The sequence below is a fragment of the Macrosteles quadrilineatus genome, unplaced genomic scaffold (assembly GCF_028750875.1).
Source record: "Macrosteles quadrilineatus isolate MER2022 unplaced genomic scaffold, UCM_ALF_1.0 Scaffold_2__2_contigs__length_208266976, whole genome shotgun sequence".
NCBI classification, from domain to species: Eukaryota; Metazoa; Arthropoda; class Insecta; order Hemiptera; family Cicadellidae; genus Macrosteles; species Macrosteles quadrilineatus.
The window spans coordinates 23673543-23694205 of NW_026542595.1; the positions used below are offsets into that span (position 1 = coordinate 23673543).

Consider the following 20663-nt stretch of genomic DNA (forward strand, 5'->3'; position numbering starts at 1 on the left):
TATCAAAAATTTAAATTGTTTGGTCGTAAATCTTCCGAATTCCTATTTGTGGAAACAAAGCATCTTGGAAAGTTTGGCTAAAATAAGTTAAGCCATTTTCAGTGATTTGTGTTTTTGTTTTGTGTCTATGGAAGTTTGTATTGAAGCCGATCCCAACGAGCTTCGCTTCGCTCCTCTCTATTACAGTACTACAGACTGAATAAAATTTATTGCCAAAACTTTTATTGCTGAAATGGGGTAGAATATATGCAGAAGATAGTCAGGTTTGCCCCTTATACAACTAAAAATTATTATATTTCAGCTATTTTTTATTTGATCTTTTTGAACTTGGTTTCGTTTGATAGATAATTAAAAATGCCAAAGGATAATTAAAATAATACTAATTAAAATAATAGATAATTAAAATTGTACTTGGAATATTTTCAAAAAACCAGCCAGTTTTGAGTAATTTAAGCTTAAATGTTTTAATAGCCATCATTTTGAAATTGTAGTTTGAATCTAGATGAACTTTTTTTCTAACACGGGTCTTTTCTACCTTAACATGCATACCAAGATTCATAAAAATCAGTAAAAAACATTAAAATATAAAAAAGTGTATGTCAAAAATACAAAATGGCGGATATTTGGGCAACGAAGCAATTTTGGGAAAAAATATTCTTGATTTTCTCTTTATTTTTACCCAAGGAATCGCTAGGTAAAATATGTCCCCCGCCTTTTTTGAACACTATGTTTAATGTATTATTTATTGCTAAACTTCGTCGCAAATGTGATTAAAATAATCACACAATGAAAAATAAATGCTGTCCGCAGGCAGATGGATGCACTGGTAGTCGTAGGGAGTACGGTATCGGTGAACCGCGCGAGTTGTGGAGGAGGAATGATAGACGAGAATTTGGCGTTGAGTTGAACTGCTAGTGCTACAATTAATTGCAAGCCAGCGACCGCCGACCATGCCGGCGACTGGCGAGGCGAGCGCGAGATTGCGTGTTTCCTCGATTCTCCGCTAGAGGCAGGATGTGACGGGGCCCTACGCATCGCGCAGTGATACGTCTGGGTTTCCATTGTCTGTGATTTATAGTGTGATTGTTGACGGAAAGCGGCTGGCTGAAGGGTCGACCCTACTCACACACACGCAGGCCTCACACACACAGACGCAAGGGATTAGGACGGACGTGGGACGGACCATTGTTCTGCCACTCGAGTCATCGCTGGCTCACGGAAATAAAATTATCAATTTTTTTAAATTTTACGTTTGTTATAAAATCTGGTAACGCTTTTGACTTCAGCTCAAAATGCTTAGTAAAATGATACCAAACAATATATATTTTGCTTACAAAGTGTAAAAGCTACGAATATTTTAACACGTTTTTATTAGCTAGCTACTTGTCATAATCATTTCGTGTTTGGACTCATTTTTCATTGAATTAAACAACAAATTTATTAACACTAACCATTTTAAAGTATATCTAACATCAAATGAATTGCAATTTTGAGGTATCATACAACAGATGTTATATTTGTACTTAGTGAATAGGGGATCGGGGCTTTCAGGCAATTAGGAAGGTGGTGAGTGTGCGTGCGTGAGTCTGGTCCCTCGCAGGTAGGGCTGAGCTCCAGCCGCACTCCGGTAAAAATCAGACTATAGGTGTGTGAACTCTATAATAAATATATAACACATTGTTGACGTTTATTAATAAAATCAAGATTTATAATCGGTATACTACATCAATGAGCAATGGTCATGTAACAATGAGTTTAGGCTACATTGCTATGTTTAACAATCGTCTCTTTGTATAGCCCAATCTTGTCAGCATACAGCACGAGATACACATACCTATACATTCTACAGTTTATTATACTGTTTTAAGACAAATATGTTATTGACACGCCCTGGTTTTTTTTTTTTTTTTTTTGTTACAGTAATTATCAGTAGACGTTGCCGTGGCGCTGCTCTGGCATATCGACGTTCCTGTGCTTGGCACGGGGCTTGACGTACCATCAGAGGTGTGGCAGTTTGTAGAGGTGGATCACAGTGTAAATTTATCTTGATGTTTTAAATTGTATTAATATGTTTTATTTTATTTTTTATGTAACTTTCATGACGCTATGACTGGACAGTGTTTCTTCGATCTTTAAGATTCATTGTCACAAGTCTGATAGCAGTAAGTACAGTATAAATGCTGTTATTTAGATGTAGTTTACTTGTCCACATTAGATGCGTGTTTTACTGTGTATTTATAGTCATTAGCTTGATCGACCAATCAATAATGTTGAAATGTCAATGCCAATGTCATTGATGACGTTGGTCTATAATCCATACACAGTGGATGGCTGTTGTTTGTTTGTTACCTGATTTTAACAAATTTTGGAAAGGTTAGCGTCTTGACTATTATAAAATTATCAACTCCATATTTACTATTTAATTTAGATTATATACGTGACGTTCGTTAAAATATAGTGTAAATATTCAACCATTAATTTGTGTAGTAACATTACAATACTTTATGTGTTCAATCTGATTTTTTTTATCATAAAAAATTCATGCAATCAGACCTTTTCTGGGATAAAAAGTAGAGAGCGTTTATAACTAACTCATAGAACAAACTCCGGAAAAGTTCTAATGAAGTTTCCTTACATTGTGTACAAGTTACATAAAAGTAAAATTTTAATTTGATACTTTGAAATTAGAAATGGAAAACCCTAAAATAAAACTGTTAATCTTAAAAAAAGTTCCTTCATGCTCCCATTCAATTCCACGTCCTTTAATTTAGAATCAAACAACGACTCCAGCGTTCGTTCTCTCCCTTATTCCATCGTCTCTGCTAGGCATGCAAAGTATCCACATCAGTTTGAATGAGTGAATGAATAAAGTGCTTTATTTTACAAATAAACATTCCTTTCAGAACAATATACATAGGCCAACACTTAACTAAACAATTGTCTACGACCATCTGTTAGTTGGTAAACCTGAATGTCAAAACGACAACATATTTCTCTGAAACAACGATAAAACAAATTACTAGCACATATACAATTTAAATACCCAACTACATTCATTTCATACAAAGCGACAAAAACACATAATGGCTTCCATAACAATTATTTTATTTATTTACTTTTTTATCAATGGATACCACAGCCGCGTGATCTCCGGCGGGTGTCTATGGGCATGGCGAGATTTACATCTCTACATTCATCTAATCACGCTGTTGGGAGAGAAAATAAAGAGATTAGGCTCACCATCGAGCTTGAATATATCCCTTGTGAAATCCAAAGAGGTCTCCATTTCAGAGGTCGAGATTAAATATTTACTACGGATATTAGAACGCACATTGGTAGTTTCATCCACTCTCTGCCTCGTCATCTCATTAAGTAGCAGAGCCTCACCATAGTCTATTATACGGATGAGCCGTACTTAGTACCAGAACTAATTCAAAGGAATGGCCAATGAAAATCGTGGCGAACTCTGGGCGTGAATTTTCATCGTATCGTCCAAAGAATGCCATCGCACGTCTTTCTTAACTTAAGGTATCAGAACAACTTGGCTTGTGTGTTTGGGGAGACTAACTCAATTTTGTTAACTTGCCGGAATAGTGCAAAAGCCACTTCTCCTATCTTCTCTGCTCCCAGGCGTTTCTTATCTTTTTTACGCCTGAAATACAGGACAACTTCAACATCACCACTTCTACCATGGACCGAGTGCTCTTACCCCGCGATTATTAGCAGTGAGAATGCTAGTCTTATTTGGCTATTACTTTGTATTTTCTGATGTACAGGGAGACGTCACCGCCGCCACCATGGGTTGAGTACCCTGACCCCGACGGCCAGGAGTGGGCTTGGAGGCGGCACAGACTGTTGGCAGTGAGAATGCTAGTCTTGTTTGACTATTACTTTGTATTTTCTGATGTACAGGGAGACGTCACCGCCGCCACCATGGGTTGAGTACCCTGACCCCGACGGCCAGGAGTGGGCTTGGAGGCGGCACAGACTGTTGGCAGTGAGAATGCTAGTCTTGTTTGACTATTACTTTGTATTTTCTGATGTACAGGGAGACGTCACCGCCGCCACCATGGGTTGAGTACCCTGACCCCGAGGGCCGGGGGTGGGCTTGGAGGCGGCACAGACTGTTGGCAGTGAGAATGCTAGTCTTATTTGGCTATTACTTTGTATTTTCTGATGTACAGGGAGACGTCACCGCCGCCACCATGGGTTGAGTACCCTGACCCCGAGGGCCGGGGGTGGGCTTGGAGGCGGCACAGACTGTTGGCAGTGAGAATGCTAGTCTTGTTTGCCTATTACTTTGTATTTTCTGATGTACAGGGAGACGTCACCGCCGCCACCATGGGTTGAGTACCCTGACCCCGAGGGCCGGGGGTGGGCTTGGAGGCGGCACAGACTGTTGGCAGTGAGAATGCTAGTCTTGTTTGCCTATTACTTTGTATTTTCTGATGTACAGGGAGACGTCACCGCCGCCACCATGGGTTGAGTACCCTGACCCCGACGGCCGGGGGTGGGCTTGGAGGCGGCACAGACTGTTGGTAGTGAGAATGCTAGTCTTGTTTGCCTATTACTTTGTATTTTCTGATGTACAGGGAGACGTCACCGCCGCCACCATGGGTTGAGTACCCTGACCCCGAGGGCCGGGGGTGGGCTTGGAGGCGGCACAGACTGTTGGCAGTGAGAATGCTAGTCTTGTTTGCCTATTACTTTGTATTTTCTGATGTACAGGGAGACGTCACCGCCGCCACCATGGGTTGAGTACCCTGACCCCGACGGCCGGGGGTGGGCTTGGAGGCGGCACAGACTGTTGGTAGTGAGAATGCTAGTCTTGTTTGCCTATTACTTTGTATTTTCTGATGTACAGGGAGACGTCACCGCCGCCACCATGGGTTGAGTACCCTGACCCCGACGGCCGGGGGTGGGCTTGGAGGCGGCACAGACTGTTGGCAGTGAGAATGCTAGTCTTGTTTGCCTATTACTTTGTATTTTCTGATGTACAGGGAGACGTCACCGCCGCCACCATGGGTTGAGTACCCTGACCCCGACGGCCGGGGGTGGGCTTGGAGGCGGCACAGACTGTTGGCAGTGGCAGTGGCAATCATACCGCTGCTCTCGGCCGCGCTTTCTTGTGCTGGTAACAATATATTTATTAACTTGTTATTGGATTGAAATAATAATTGTGCAATTCACAAATTATGATACGAGTTAACAATATACCTGTTGGCCTAAAACTTATAAATCGACTACATTAAACCTAAGTACCTAGACTAAACTATTACGTACCTCGTCTTGCAATTCAAATATAGTGTTTTTTTATTTCATTTTTTTTTTAATTTTATTTTTTTAAAGATGTTGGTGGCCTCTTTTAACCTTACATTTGCCCGTCCACATAGACTACAGATCTGTGCGTGGAACGTATCCAGCAAAGCAAGGGGTGAGCCGGTACAGTACAAAGGTGAACTGTACTGAAAAAAATGTTTGCGGCAGTGACCAGGATCCGAACCCAAGTCATCGCTGCCTTGGGCCATGCTTACGCCCGAAGTCCGTGACTCTACCAACTGAGCCACCGACTCAGCTAGTTTGAAGTCCACTACATATTTATATTTGACAAACCCTTCAAAATGAGGGGTCACTCAATAGGGGTTGCTATTTGAAAAAATGTCACCCACTACCCCCTACCCTGTTAGGGGGAGGGGTTTAAACATTTTGTTATGTAAAAAATGCGGAACCTTTGTTAACAATCGGAACCTTTGTTGCCACAATTGTTATCTATTTCGTTGTAAAAAATACAGATTTGTTTCGATACTTGATTTACACTCTGTATAAGAGAGTTACAGTTATTTGTTAATAATTTTCAAATATTGATCAGTACTTGTATCTATATATATAAAAGGCAAAGCCCTCACTGACTGACTGACTGACTGACTGACTGACTGACTCACTCACTCACTCATCACTAATTCTCCCACTTCCCATTTACCTAGGAGGCTGAAATTTGGTACACTGATTCTTTAGGCATTAAATAGGAAAACTAAGTAGTTTTTATTCTGATCGGACACTCGGGCTCCGCCCCAGTGGCTCTGGAGTTTCCCATGTTAACCTTATGAGTACTCATATTTAAATGGAATTAATGAATCTTAACAGCTGTTTCAATTAAACAAGTTGGTTCTGTTCTATGATGTACAATAGCATTAAAGTTACAAGGATTACCAACAGGGTGCAGCACTATTATTTTTTTTAATTTATGACAGCTAATTTGCAACCAAAAGGTGAGTGAGCGTAGCGAACGAACTTCAACCTGGAGGCGAGTTAGCGTAGCGAACGAGCTAACCTGAAGGCAAGTGAGCGCAGCGAACGAGCTCCAACCTAAAAGTGAGTGAGAGTAGCGAACGAACTTCAACCAGGACGTGATTGAACCATGCGAACGAGCTTATCTTGAAAATTAAGAAGTTAAACGGGGCAAAGCCCGCGGGTACAGCTAGTTTTTGTATAAAAGATACGTTTTTTCGTATAGCTATTGTAGGCTACTCAGTTAGATTGTTCGTTAATTTCCTCCAGTCCCCACCGCGGCAGATCACCTATTTACGAAGAACTGACAATCTGACGCTCCAATATGGGCGCACAAGGTCCCTCCCATGACTGTGCGAAAAGAGCCCGGGCTCTTCCTAGAACTCTCACAACGAGTCTTCAAAGGAGAAAGAGCCAATAACACATTACATGAATTTATTTACAATATTAAAAGATTCACTGTTAAAATATACGTTATTAAAATTTAGATTATTAAAAGATATTTACATTACTAAAATATATAGTCTGTTTACCTAGCCTAACCTAACTTAACCCAACCTAACCTAGATTAACCTAACCTAACCCAACCAAACACAACACTATTTCAGAACAGGAGTCAGCGTCCTCCTCCTCAGTTAACTGTGGAGACCCGGGCTCTTTCCATGCTTAAGATAAGCTAAGATTCCATGCTTAGTGGACCTTTTTGGGGATTAAAATTTCGGGCTCTTTTCATGTGCTCCGTCCAATATTATCTGAAAGGGTTCAAAAACAAAAACTTGAATTGGTAGTCCCCATAATCTGTTGAAACAGCGTAATGATTTGTATTATCAGCGATTAATGAATTGCTTGTGCGTGGCTTTGGTTAGGTGTGCTGTTCAGTCTCCATGACTCCAGCAACAACACACATTGCCCAATCGATGTCACTCGTCACTACATTACATAACATTGACACTGTGCACCTTGTAATGTTGTTGTCTTAAGTAGTAAAAATGCATTTATGGGAGCCCAAATCCCATCAAATTCCAAAATAACATTAAATAATAAAATTCCAGTTTTCCCAATTCATTTAATCGAATTCTTCGTGATAATCAACAATCCTTCCAAAATCACAGTAATTAATAGTCCCTAGATATGATATGCTGACAGGCATACGACACATATATACGATTTAGCATACATCTTTACCTCTGCTACAGCGGTAGGGACTAATCTGGTATTTAGAGGACGGGACTTCTATGCCAATTAGTCGCCTGGGGAAACGGAGCGAGTGCCGTTCTATTATTTGCCTTGGCGATTATAAACTGTCAAAACCGTCAACACAACAGACATGTTGACACATGACATGAGATACGTTGCTCACAGACATGTGAGTGTTTTTTATGTCGGGTCAGATAGACCCGAGTGCCGTTTGACTCCCCAGAGCGTAAGAATGATTCAGGGGATGGGTATTAGTGGAAGGGATTGTAGTAGGCAGGATGTAATGGAGACCAGATACAGTTCATAGAACAGTATTAACAGTTTCCTAACTGGGCTACCCTAATACCTGGGCACCAACACAACCTGAGAAACACCATGCAGTACAACCTTCCACAACATCGCACGGCACCGTTTGGAATGAAACCTTCATACGCAGGAATGAAAATATCCAACCGGCTACCTCCAGATCTAAGAAGCAAGACAGAAGATGACCTCAAACCAGCTTTGCATCAATGGCTCATAGATTAATCGACCTTTCTACTCCTTAAATGAATACTATCAACAGATCTTTGACTAAACAACACCTCAACCACACATTTGTAATGACAGTTTGCTGATATTATTTCGAGACCCAGAGATTATAATCCCACCTTAATATGTACCTTTTAAATGCAAAAAGATAAATATTAACAAGGTGAAGAAACTGCTCCTTATTGAAAATATCTTCCTCGAAGAAGCCCGTTATGATAACGTTTACCACAGCTTGTTAAGTGGTTACGCCCTATTTCAAACTCATATCTTTAGGTTGAAACATATTGTGTATTTAGTGTAGTTTGGGATAAAACATTATAGTCCAAAAGATTACAGGACTTCATAATGGGGCCGTTCCGGAGTTTAATGATGTTTCAAAACATTAATACAAACCTGCGCGTAATAAAGTACTGTAATACTGTAAATATAAAATTTTAGTCCAGTCGTTAAGTAGTGGAGGCTGTAATGTTAAACAAACGCCCTCTCCAGCTGTAAGTAGTAGTACAATGTTGTAGTGGAATGTAGTGGTCGTGTAGGGTGGTTCCCACCCTCTCATCCTACAGTCGTGGGGTAGCAGCGCTCCGGGACGGACATGAGGCGATGGCGATGCCGGCGCCCGTGACGTGGGTCTGGGAGAGGTTCAGGAACTCCTTCAGAGGCCTTCACCCCCACGATGGCGATGTCGACCTACCGGGTGACGATGACTACGCCATTGTAAGTCTCGTTGTATATTTCGGTGTTGTGTTTTTTATGTCTTTGACGGATATGCATTTCGTCGGATTTTGAAGTGTCTCAAATAGATACTAATTATTTTATAAAAGTCCTGGAATCTGGAGATTATAACGCACATCCCATCTTTTTGAAGAAGTTCAATATTGTTAATAATCCACATTTAAATTGATTTAAAAAAATTAAAACTGTTCACTTTTATAGAGTAGACAGAGCAGTCAATTTATCTTTGAGTTAGGTACGATCATGGTACGATTGAGGTGAAGTAAACACTGTAGAAATAACACCGATATATCAGATCAGATGAGCAGGACAGTCTTTTCCCGGTGTTTATGATCCATCGCACAGGTACAACTGGTACAAACGTAAAGCTTATGGGGATCAAACATTAAACAAATACGTTTTTATATATTTTTATGTAGGCCTATTACAGTTTTTCAAGTGTACTTGTACTTAAAAAATGGCAGCCATTTTAATTTTTCTAATTTTAATTACTAATACCCTACAAACATGCAGACTGAGCGAATTTCCATTTACCTGGCTGGATTTCCACTAAAATCTTAGCCTATGCAGTGTGTTTGAAAATTCCCAGAACGGTGTAATATATTTTTTACCATTATAGATAAAGTAATGAGACTTGTTGTATCAATAATGACAATGAATGTCTACTTAGGGCTATTATCAATTTTTATCTCATGGGGCAGCCCACAAGGAGTAAGACAAACCTCTTAACAGCTTAGGTCGAGTTTGGTATAAAATAAACGGTCTTAGTTAGTAGCACATTGGAGCAAACCCGAACTCAAACGGACAGCCGAGTCAAAAATAAAGCAGCATTGTTTACTAGCATTATCGGACCATGGGAACGGGGTTTTACGGGGGGTTTTATGGGGTAAAAAATTGTTTTTATAATTTTTGACCCTCAAAAGACAAAATTTCCTAATTTCTATCTAGAAATTCGTAAAGAGCTTCAAAATAAATAATTTAGTATATCAAAGTGTTTTATACGATTATTGGTAACGGAGAAATTAAAATATATATATATAAATTAAAAATTCTCATGTTATTTTTATGGAGAATTTTGTAAAATATTGTAGTTTGCTTGTTTATAGATATATTTTTATCAAACTTGGCAAATTTTGTTCATTATACCAAGCTATTAAAATTGTATTTAAATTCACCTAATTTAAATTAATTTAATGTAGATTTAATTTAAAATCAATTTAGATAAATGGAAATTCGCTTAGTCGGCAGGTTTGCTGCGGCGGTGGTATTTAAAAAGTCTAGCAGCCGACGCTAACATTTTAAAGTCGTTTCAGTGCTGGTTTAACTAATAGCTGGTTCCAAACTGTCATTGGAATGGTTATTTTACAAGTTATTTGTTTACAAACATATTAATCGTCAGTGTTTGCCAACAAAATATTTTACTTTAAAATTTATTTTTTCCCTACCGTAAAGGGTCTGCGTTATCAGAAAATGTGTAATTTTTTAAACTATATATCTCAAACTCTTGTTTGTAATAAAGTTATTCGTAAATGCAATCTGTGTAAGTAAGTTTATGCCATGACGAATTTTACTCACTTTTGGAAATATATATATATTCAGAAACTATCGTTTAAGCGTTTAAGATACAAGTGGTTTAGGAGTTAATACTCTTTCTACGAAGTTCGAATGTGTGTATGTCGGCATACATACCAAAATTTTGGTTGGTAATGATAATGCCAAGTGCCAGTCTGCCAGTGTAGTAGGTTCTAGAAAACTGTCCCATAAGTTTAGGGTGCCAGTAGAAACCTAAATCGATTCAAAAGTGTACTAAACACTTTTTTTCATAAAATCAACAGTTTTTTATCATTTAAGTTGTAAAAATTAAAATGTCCGCCATTTTGAATTTTTTGTTAGGAAAAATGGTTATTTTTTCCAATAAACGCCTCTTCTTCTTTCTTCTTTTTCTTAATATACATACCAAGTTTCATAAAGATCGGTTGGAGAAATTCAAAGATACTAAATGTTTTTCTAAAACATACAAAATAGCTGATATCTGCTTAACGAAGGGATTTTGGTAGAGAATACATTCTTGGGTTTTTCCATTATCCATAGATACATTTTCAAGGGGCTATATTATTTATATAATATTTAATCCATATATATAATCAGTGAAGGCGATTTCTACGAAACACTACTCCTCCGTTAATAATGAACGGATTTTTACAAACGACGTGTCAAAATAAAGTATTTTTTGTGTAGACGCCCCCTTTCACCAATTCCTGTAATAAAAGTCCTCGGACTTTGCCCCACAGGCCATCGAAATCCCAATGTATTTCTTATGAAGAAAAGGAGGGCGTTGGAGTCAGATTTAAAATCTTCGCTGACACTAACGATGCCAGGAGAGCGCAGGCAAACCAGTGGCAATTTCCCATTGAAACGTGCGGAACATGCCTTCACTTAAAAGCATATTTTTTTGTTACTGTTTGACTTAATGATTTGAAATATATTTTATTTTAATCTTAATAACATTTCGGATCATGTTTGCGGAATAGTTTCTTCTATAACGTCCTAGCAAAGCTAAAATAAATTGATGAATATATAGGTTTTACATTCTATATTCCTAGAAATCCCTTTACTTTTGTTAAAAAGTCTCCCGCAATAATGATGTGTATCAAATATGCCTTTAATTTAAAACATAGTTCATAATTTTATATTGGCAAATAAGTGAGATATCTGGGTTTAAGTTTAACATTGTTCTTATGGAGGTAAAAATCCAACATGGCCGCACTCCAACGCCCTCTTAAAAATAATTTCTAGCTGTTATAGTAAACACATGATACACACAGTATCAGTATTCGTTTTCAGAGTGAGTTCGTTTTCAGTTTCGATAACTGGTGTGGAGTGATTGATTACATTATCTTGGAGTTGACTCTCTTAGATAGGAAATTATGACTGTTAGGGTTATTCGTTTTGAAATAACACCTATAATACTTTGCAATGGCTCGAATTCGAGCAACATGTGCACTAGTATATTATAGTATATAATGTTTTTTTTTACCTAAGGAACATATTATCTAAAGAGTTATTCTGCAACAGGATATAGGGCCCGAATTGAAAAGCGTTGTGCCTGTTGATGCAAGAATTCCACTCTCACCAAGATGTTCATTACACCACAATAGAACCATGTCCAATCTTTTTCTTCTATTTATAGAAGGCAAATACCACTGACTGACTTATGTTATGGTCACCATATCTCACAAAATATACGACATGAAATCATCAAATAGGTCATATTGGGTCACTATACGGGTTATATGTGCAATAAGACGGGGTTTTACAAAATTTTAATTTTAAAGAGGTTAACGGTGGTAAAATTTTATTTCCGGTGAAATTTGACTATGCGAACCACTATTTTTTGGCTTACATGCATTGTTATTAAATCAACGTATCTAATAAAGGACGATGAGATATATTTTAAAAGGAACATGACCGTTTTTTCTAATTGATTTAAAACACACTGCATGTATTGTATACACAGTGCACCTGTTTTCATGTGCTCTAGTCTTTGCATACCTATGTTTTTTATAAACTTCAGTATTTTATTTTTAAGATGACTGTGATAGTTTGCATGTATACACTGCACTTGTTTATAATTAAATGACGTTCATCCATTGCATGTATTGTACATAGCGTTAACGATGAATAAAGATTCTTGATTCTTGATTGATTCTGTCATGACAGTAGCTGCTTAAATGGTAATTACTCTTTGTGCCATTTTTTTACAGTCTAAGTGTAGTGTTATTTAAAAAAAACTCACGCACAGGTGGGTCACGGTCAGTAATAGGCCACTGCAAATCATCTGTGAAGATAGGTACCATTTTAGACAAGGTTTCTCTGTTTGGATGTTATTAGACACGATAAGAGCACAATGAACTTCTTCTGCAGAAGAATAATCCGTTGGTTAATAGAAATAAGCCGAATTGTAAATGACACAATCCAAGCGCATTAAAATGGCTCTTGCAGTAATTTGTGTAATTGCTATTCATGGATGGGTTTGCGAAAAACAGCACAAACTTCCGTCATACTTTTAGCTAGTCACCTTTACTTTAATAACATAGGGATTATAAATTTGCAAATCAGATGTATTAAGTGGTGATACCAACACGTTTGTATTACAGCGGCCGTCCCAACAGATGGTGGCGACCAAGTCGCGGCTGGAGGACGAGGTAGCGACGTGCGCCGCCTGCAAGGTGACCATACACCAACATGGAGGCGGCGGTGGCGGGGGCGGTGGGGGCGGCGCTAGGCTGAGCGCCGTGTGTCCCTTCTGTGGTCAACCCTACACCCCCGCACGACTGGACGGTGGCGTGGCGGCGGGTGTAGGCGCCGGGAGGGTCCGGTCACATCGCTCCACCACCGACCCCGTAGTCAACAATCTAAGGCTTCCCCCAATCGTAAGTAACAGATGGACTTTCTTCATAAATAGTGCCTCCTAAGCTTTATGATGAAACACATGCGTAGTTTAGATTGTTGTGGATGTAAGCTTTCGACGGCATGTTGCAGGAGACCGACGACGGTCTAGGGTGTAGGCGACTGAGCAGCATCATGGTCAGCAGGCTAGGCACTATGGACATAGCAGAGCTACTGCTGAGGCCAGGATCCGAGACATCTCTGCCTCCCATACACAAGGTGAGGGCAATGTTAATGGTGTTAAATATATACTGCATCCACACATCGCAGTGGGTCGAGGTCTCAGTCAGGTAGCACGACAGCTACGTCTTGGATGTCCCGGTTCCGCCATTAATATTTATTAGTAGAGTAGTAGATTGAGTGAGTTTATTGTTGTACTGAATCAACCACTCCTTGTTTTGTTTTATACGTTTCATGCATAAGCCAGAAGCCTTTCACAGTTATAAGAAGCAACCAACATCTTATAAAAACAAAGTAAAACACTAGGCAAATTAACTTTCGAGCGACTATTACTATATAACTAAAAGAATTATATTACAATCAAGAAAAGGCACTGTTTACACCCCTCGCAGCAAACCTACGGTATTAGGTGAATCATGGTAAAACCTGGACCCCGGACCGATTTACTTTTTTGTTTTGATGTCCCCAGTGGCCAAAAGCTCTATCCGTTCAAAATGTGAACACAAATAACAGAGAAAAATAAAACTTTCTGAAGTTAAAACTAAAAATTTTGGGCAAATTCAATAAATTAGCAGGTATTAACTTTATAGAAATGAAATTTTCTCCGATATTTCTCTTATGACCCTATAAAAAGTGTACATTTATGTAAATTGAATGAAATTTCCATCCTTTTTGTCATTTGTAACTTTTTTATAAACCCAATGGTTTTTGAGTTATTAATCTTTGAAAGATTAAAATTACCGCCATTTTGAAATTATACTACGTAGAAACTTGATGCTTTGCAAATGAATAGTGCCTGTTAGTCATCATACACGTACAAAGTTTGAAGTTGGGACCTCAAGTGGTTCCAAAGTTATGGGAAGTTATGTAAAAATACATATACACACCGACAGACGGCAAACGAAGCTAGATAGGGTATACGAGTATGTTTATATTATATTTTTCGTCATACTGCAGCAAAAACCGCAGTTTTTAATGCATGCGTTGCGGGTCTAAAGTAACCTTAGTCACTAACAAGACTACAAGATCGCGCCACTCATCCTACACTCATCTTCTTTCATACTTGGCTTAAAATACCTACTTTGTATGGTCGCCATTTCATAAGAAAGTATTAAAGTACTGTATTAAAGCATTTTTACTCCCTTAGGGAGTAAAATCCTTTTTAGTCTCGAGAGAGTAAAAATCCTTTTTAGTCTCTAGAGAGTAAAAATCCTTTTTAGTCTCTAGAGAGTAAAAATCTGCTATTATAAACAGTTGTTCGTTAATTTCGATTGTGGTAATCGTATCAATCGAAATTATTTATCGATTAATTAATATACACAGTGATCAACTCAAGGAGGCCACCATTGGGATATCGGAAACGGTAAGAATTAGAGAAAACTTTAAATGGGGGACATTCCTTTATTTTTTGTGGAAGTTAAAAATATGATTTTAGTTTTTCAAAATTCAGCCGCCATTTTAGAAAATGGCGGCCAACTTTGAAATTTCTTATGGAACACCCTGTATTTTATCATTTTTTCGGGTAGAACATGCAATTTAAAAACTTTTTTATTCTTGAAATTTTTTCGATAAACCCACTCGTTTAGGAGTTACAGCCTATGGAAAAATGACTTCCGGTGTACATTTTACATCATGTAGCTCCAAAAAAAGTAGGTTTATATGGAAAATGCGAAGAGAAAATAAGTCAAATAAGTCTTAAAATTGCATCCACATTCCAAAAAGTCCATAAAATTCGTTAAAAATATTAATTCTATTATTCAAAAATGGCGGCCATTTTCCAAAATGGCGGCAAACTTGAAAAGTGGAAAACTGTGTATTTTATCGTCTTAATGGAATGTGGATGCAATTTTAAGACTTATTTTCTCTTCGCATTTTCGATGTAAACCTACTTTTTTTGGAGCTACATGATGTAAAATGTACACCGGAAGTCATTTTTCCATAGGCTGTAACTCCTAAACGAGTGGGTTTATCGAAAAAATTTCAAGAATAAAAAAGTTTTTAAATTGCATGTTCTACCCGAAAAAATGATAAAATACAGGGTGTTCCATAAGAAATTTCAAAGTTGGCCGCCATTTTGGAAAATGGCGGCTGAATTTTGAAAAACTAAAATCATATTTTTAACTTCCACAAAAAATAAAGGAATGTCCCCCATTTAAAGTTTTCTCTAATTCTTACCATTTCCGATATCCCAATGGTGGCCTCCTTGAGTTGATCACCCTGTATAAGGTTTCAGCCTATTGTTGTCGATTGCTAAAAATATCGATGGTATAATGTACTGTAACACAATCGTGATAGACGAAATGATTAAATCACTTACTAAACAGCTGATTATTTGCATTAGCAGAATTGAATACAAGCTGGAAGTCGTTTTGATAGGTTATCTTTAAATAAAAATTATTTCGTTTTCTAGCTTTGTTTGTTAATTAATTATTCAACATGACGAAAAATATAGTTCACCACACGGGCAAAAAGTGAATTTTTAACCCTCGCTCATTTTCTGACCTCGGCTTCGCCTCGATCGTAAAACTTAACCTCGGGTCAACAAGAGTCACTTTAGGCCCTAGGGATGAAATTAATATACTATTTTGTTTGTTTTGACCTAAGGAACATGACCACGGACACGGAGTTTCGGGAGAGAGTTTCGAAACACCCTATATATATAAGATTTATATGAGATAACTTGTGTAATTTTTGAAGGTTTTTTGTGGTAAAAAGGGGGTTTTCTCGTTTTTGAACCTCAAAACACAAAACTTCCTAATGCCTCTCTAGATAATTTTAAAGAGCTTAAAAACAAATAATTTAGTATATTTAAGTGTTTTGTATGGTTATTGGTTGCAGAGGAAATTAAAAAATATATAAATTTAAAATTCCCATGTTATTCTTATGGAGAATATTGTAAACTGTTGTAATTTGCTTGTTTATGGATATAACATTTAATCAAACTTGGAAAACTTTTTTATTTTGTTAATATTTTACTAAAAACACTTTATTTAGACTCAACCTAGGTTTGAAGCAGCAAACCTAGTTACTTGTTCAACCTAATGTTATAAATAGATTTATTTGAAAATCAAATTTAGGCAAATGGAAATTCGTTTAGTCTGCAGGTTTGCTGTGGGGGGGGGACTTATTCCCTATATGGGAAAATTCGCTAATAATACCAACAATAAAGGACACTGTTTAGGACATACCTCGCAGCAAACCTGCCTAATAGTATTTTTTTAGTTCAAACAGAATTAATTAATCTTTGGTTATGATTAATTCTCTATGGTGGAATTTTCTCCGTAAGCTGCACGTCTTGTTATAGCTTAGTTCTTTACTCTCTGTTTACACGATTATTTATTTTTCGGTTTAATAAGCTATCGATTAGCTATTAGATATAGGTGCATTGTTTACGGTTTTGTTTTTGGTTAACAGTGGAACAACTAAAATCATAGCCACACCTAAGGATATTAGAACAACATAATTAACATCGATTAAGCGTACTTACTGTTGTGTTTATATATAATAGGAAATATGAATTAACTTACTGTACCTACGCAGTATTCTCAAGTCATTGTAAGAAATTAAAATCAGTAAATAATAAACTTTGGGAATTCTTTTTCTCTAGACCTTCGGCCTTCCTCTTTCACACATACACGATCTCGGATCATCGATTCATGTGACCAAATCGTGCATACAAAATTGTTTGTCCATCATCCATAGATGAGATGATTTTCGGTAGAACCGTGGCTTGAATGAAATCAAGTCACGTACTTTTCCCCCAACTTCAGAGTATAGAGAGAGTTCTCTTTGTTCTGAGTTCTTTTGCTTGTTTTCAGCCAAGCATTGATCAATTATAACCTGTAAACCCAATCATTGCGGTTATATCGTGATTGCCGACTCAGCTGTAGTTGTACTACATTCTGGCCGTTGATAGTTGATTGATTCTCCAGAGTATCTTGCACCTTGACATTGATTTATTAGACACTCCATTACTATGTTGAAGTAAATCCCTCAAAATGAATGAGTTGAGTGTGCTGGTGTTAAATACTGATTTCTGTACTTAACCGAAACTTTTCAACCAAGCAAATTTAAAGAAAACTTCTCATTACCATAGCATCTTTTAAAATACTCCAACTAATTAACGAAAACGAAGAAATAATATACTTAAAGTAGATCACTGAGTGAGCTGCCCAGGTTTATACTATCGTAGTTTCGCCGGCTTGACGCAGTGTGCTGTAACTCGGTGACTGGTGTTGCAGGACTCTGAGCCCTCGGTGTCAACCCCAGACTCCGGCCTCAGGTCCGCCCTCAGCATGGAGACCATAGTCAGCGACCTGGAGGAGCCCCGGGTCGTCCCTCGCTACCCCACTAGGCACAAGACCAGGGAGGACTTCCTGTGAGTTCGTATTCAGAAATACATGATGATGCGTAACTTAAAAACACCTTAATAGCCCACTAGTAAATAAACGGTATCAGCAATCTGACACAAAATACCTCCCATAAGCTTGTCCACAACCTTTATCATGGGTAAGCGGTGGTTTTATGGGAATATAACATAAGTTACAATAACTTTGGAACCGTAATGGGATCTGTACCATTTTGTTCAGCATTTAAAGGACTATAACATACTAAATTTAAATTTAAATCAAAATCGTTCGGGCCATTTTTTCGTTATTTTATGGGTTATATAGAAACATTGCCATTAAAAATTCAAATTTTGAAAAAAACCGCCTGGAGATACTATAGGTTAGTACCTACATAACAAATATCATCAAAATCGGACTACAGGTGGGGTCTGTAGCTTTGTACACATCCACGCATACACGAACAGACATCACTTCGAAAACGGATCCAGGGAGACCCAAAACGGATATATCCACTGAAAACTCAAACTCGAAAATTTTGACGAAAACTATACTTTCTCCGTATATTATGTATAGGGGAGAAAGTAACAAGAACTACACGGCGATATTATTCCCAAAAATAATACAAATTATCGTAACCAATGTTTACAACAACGATAATGGAAATCAAGTTATCTGTGAGGACGTTTGACACAATCTACAGAAAAAATTATATTTTTTAGAGCAATTTTAATTGTTACCGGGAAGTATTTTTAACATGTGTAAAATTGTGTAGGGCCTATGTTGTTTTTGCGTAGGAAAAAATCTAGACATTAAATAATACTCTACCGAATAATTATATTCATTTTATTTACGAACCAATTATCTACTTCGGACATTATTAATCAACTTCAATCAACAAAAGACTTTGGAAGACCTAATGGACCTATGCACCTAATGGCCCTTGGACACGTTTTCGATATTAACTTTTACCAAAATGCGATAAACTCATTTAGAAAATAAAAGTAGTTGAAACAAAATACAGTACTTGAATGGGTCAAATGATTATTTGCGTGATTTAGTTGATAATCAATATTGCTGACACAGTAAAGTTGTTGTGTCGACAAGACGACCTAGCAACCAGCGACCTTTCGACTCACTCACCACTACACCAGCACCTCACTTATAAATGATCAGTGAGTGCAGTTGTGTCTAGTAACCACAGAACAAAGGCCTAATCTATTTTTGTGCAGGGTCAACATAGAAAAATACTCATTTTAAGAATTTTCATGGAGGTTTTAACATGAGGCCGACAACCGTAACCAAGTTTAAAATCCCTTCTGACAGATTTAAATGTCCATACCCAGTAGTGGTTCCAAGGGGGGGGGGGTCCTTGTACTTGCGTTGGGAGTTGCATTTGGACCACGTCGACGAAGCCTCGTCCCCTACGACGGTCCCCTATGACCCCACCCTCCCCTATTCATTACCTTAGTCATTTTAATCTTCAATACGGGATTACATTTAATTTGGGATTTTCATGGTACGGAATTTGTTCCAACCATCAGTGATTACGTGACGTCAATCACGGGAGATCTTCACGATTTTGCCATGATCAAGGGAAATCTTCACAAAGTTCCACTAACTAGGTAAAACGATGATGTTGTCTACCGTTAACTTGGGATATATTTACGATTTTATTTCCACTACTATGATCTTAAATAACGTCATAAAGTAATAGCTATTTACATTACAAGTGTAGTAAGAGCGTTTTTACATCACGCAGGTGTTGCATAATTCACCTAAGTGATGTAAACACGCTCTTGCGTAACGTGTAACGTACAAGGTTTTACCTGACCCGACAATATACAGGGGGTTACGTACAATATTTTTCATTATCCATTTCACTCATCTTCTAACAGTAACGTTCTTTTACAAACAAAAGCTAGGTTAGGAAAATACTTTAAAGCATAACACAATAACATTCAAGCACACAGCTGATTTCTAGCGGTGAACGTCGTTGGCTCCATCCATAGAGGTATATTTTTTAAGTTAAGCACTCAATGTTATTTAAATGGGTTTCATTACCTCACCGAGTGAGATTTTTTAACTTTACGTCACTCGTGAAGTAAAGAAGATGTATACATCACGCTTGGGATAGGGAAGCTTAACATCACCATCAGACCACACCTGTAGTCCGATTTTGATGAAATTTTGTATGTAGCCACTAATCCATAGTATCTCCAGGCGTTTTTACATTTTTTTATTTCGATTTTTTAATGGTGATATCCCTATTAAAAACCCATAAAATAACGTAAAAATCTGATTTTCTTGAAAATGGCTCGAACAATTTTGATTAAAATTAGTACGTTATGGCCCTTTAAATTTTTAACAAAATGATACATATCCCATTATAAAGAATAATAATAATAACCTACCGGCATCATTAATTTATACATGCTCACGTGCCATTTCAGTCAGGATGTAAGGAGGGCCCATCACTCAGAGAACTACATTGGCATCCAACGCTTCTACATGCGTTGCTTTGACACATTTGCGGAGATTTGCGCACTTTTCAAGGTAATTTTGTAAGGCTAAGACATAAACCTGTGAGATGCATATCAAGTTTCATTTTAGTGACAAATGAATTGAATTACTGATGTAGCAAATAAAAAACAAACTAAACCAATAATTAATTGAACATACATAATAAAGGTTTTTATTGAAAATCAATGGCAAAACTATATTTTATAATTGGCCTTAATATTAATAACTAAGTTCTCAACTGCAATTATCATACTATGCCTGCTTGAATCTCAGCAGTACATTGAAACAAACAAGAAGTATAATATACAGTGTAGTTATACCTAAAAACGTGCAGCGCACCTCTGGTTGCCTAATGAAAGAATTCTCAGTGGTCAACTGTTTTTTTCTACCAACTTTTCCATCAGCATCAAAATCATT

The 20663-nt window shown here is 37.6% G+C and overlaps 2 protein-coding genes across 3 annotated transcripts in view; both read left to right on the forward strand.

The window, feature by feature from the left end:
- Positions 1 to 3904: 3904 nt before the first annotated feature.
- Positions 3905 to 6958, forward strand: LOC128984001 (uncharacterized). Its single transcript, XM_054403283.1, has 10 exons — positions 3905 to 3990; positions 4049 to 4102; positions 4185 to 4238; positions 4321 to 4374; positions 4457 to 4510; positions 4593 to 4646; positions 4729 to 4782; positions 4865 to 4918; positions 5001 to 5134; positions 6897 to 6958. Exons 1-10 carry the CDS (start codon positions 3905 to 3907, stop codon positions 6956 to 6958), a joined length of 660 nt encoding a protein of 219 aa, XP_054259258.1.
- The window catches only part of LOC128987142 (probable E3 ubiquitin-protein ligase HECTD2), a 46567-nt gene continuing 30828 nt past the window's right edge, over positions 4925 to 20663 (forward strand). The window contains exons 1-5 of one of the 2 annotated variants that reach the window (XM_054407868.1): positions 4925 to 5134; positions 12906 to 13181; positions 13291 to 13416; positions 17619 to 17755; positions 20177 to 20279. In XM_054407868.1, coding sequence (XP_054263843.1) covers positions 12921 to 13181; positions 13291 to 13416; positions 17619 to 17755; positions 20177 to 20279 — 627 coding nt within the window. In that variant the 5' untranslated portion in view covers positions 4925 to 5134; positions 12906 to 12920. Of the gene's footprint in view, positions 5135 to 8616; positions 8731 to 12905; positions 13182 to 13290; positions 13417 to 17618; positions 17756 to 20176; positions 20280 to 20663 lie in introns of those variants that run through there. The other variant, XM_054407867.1, reaches the window with a different exon arrangement.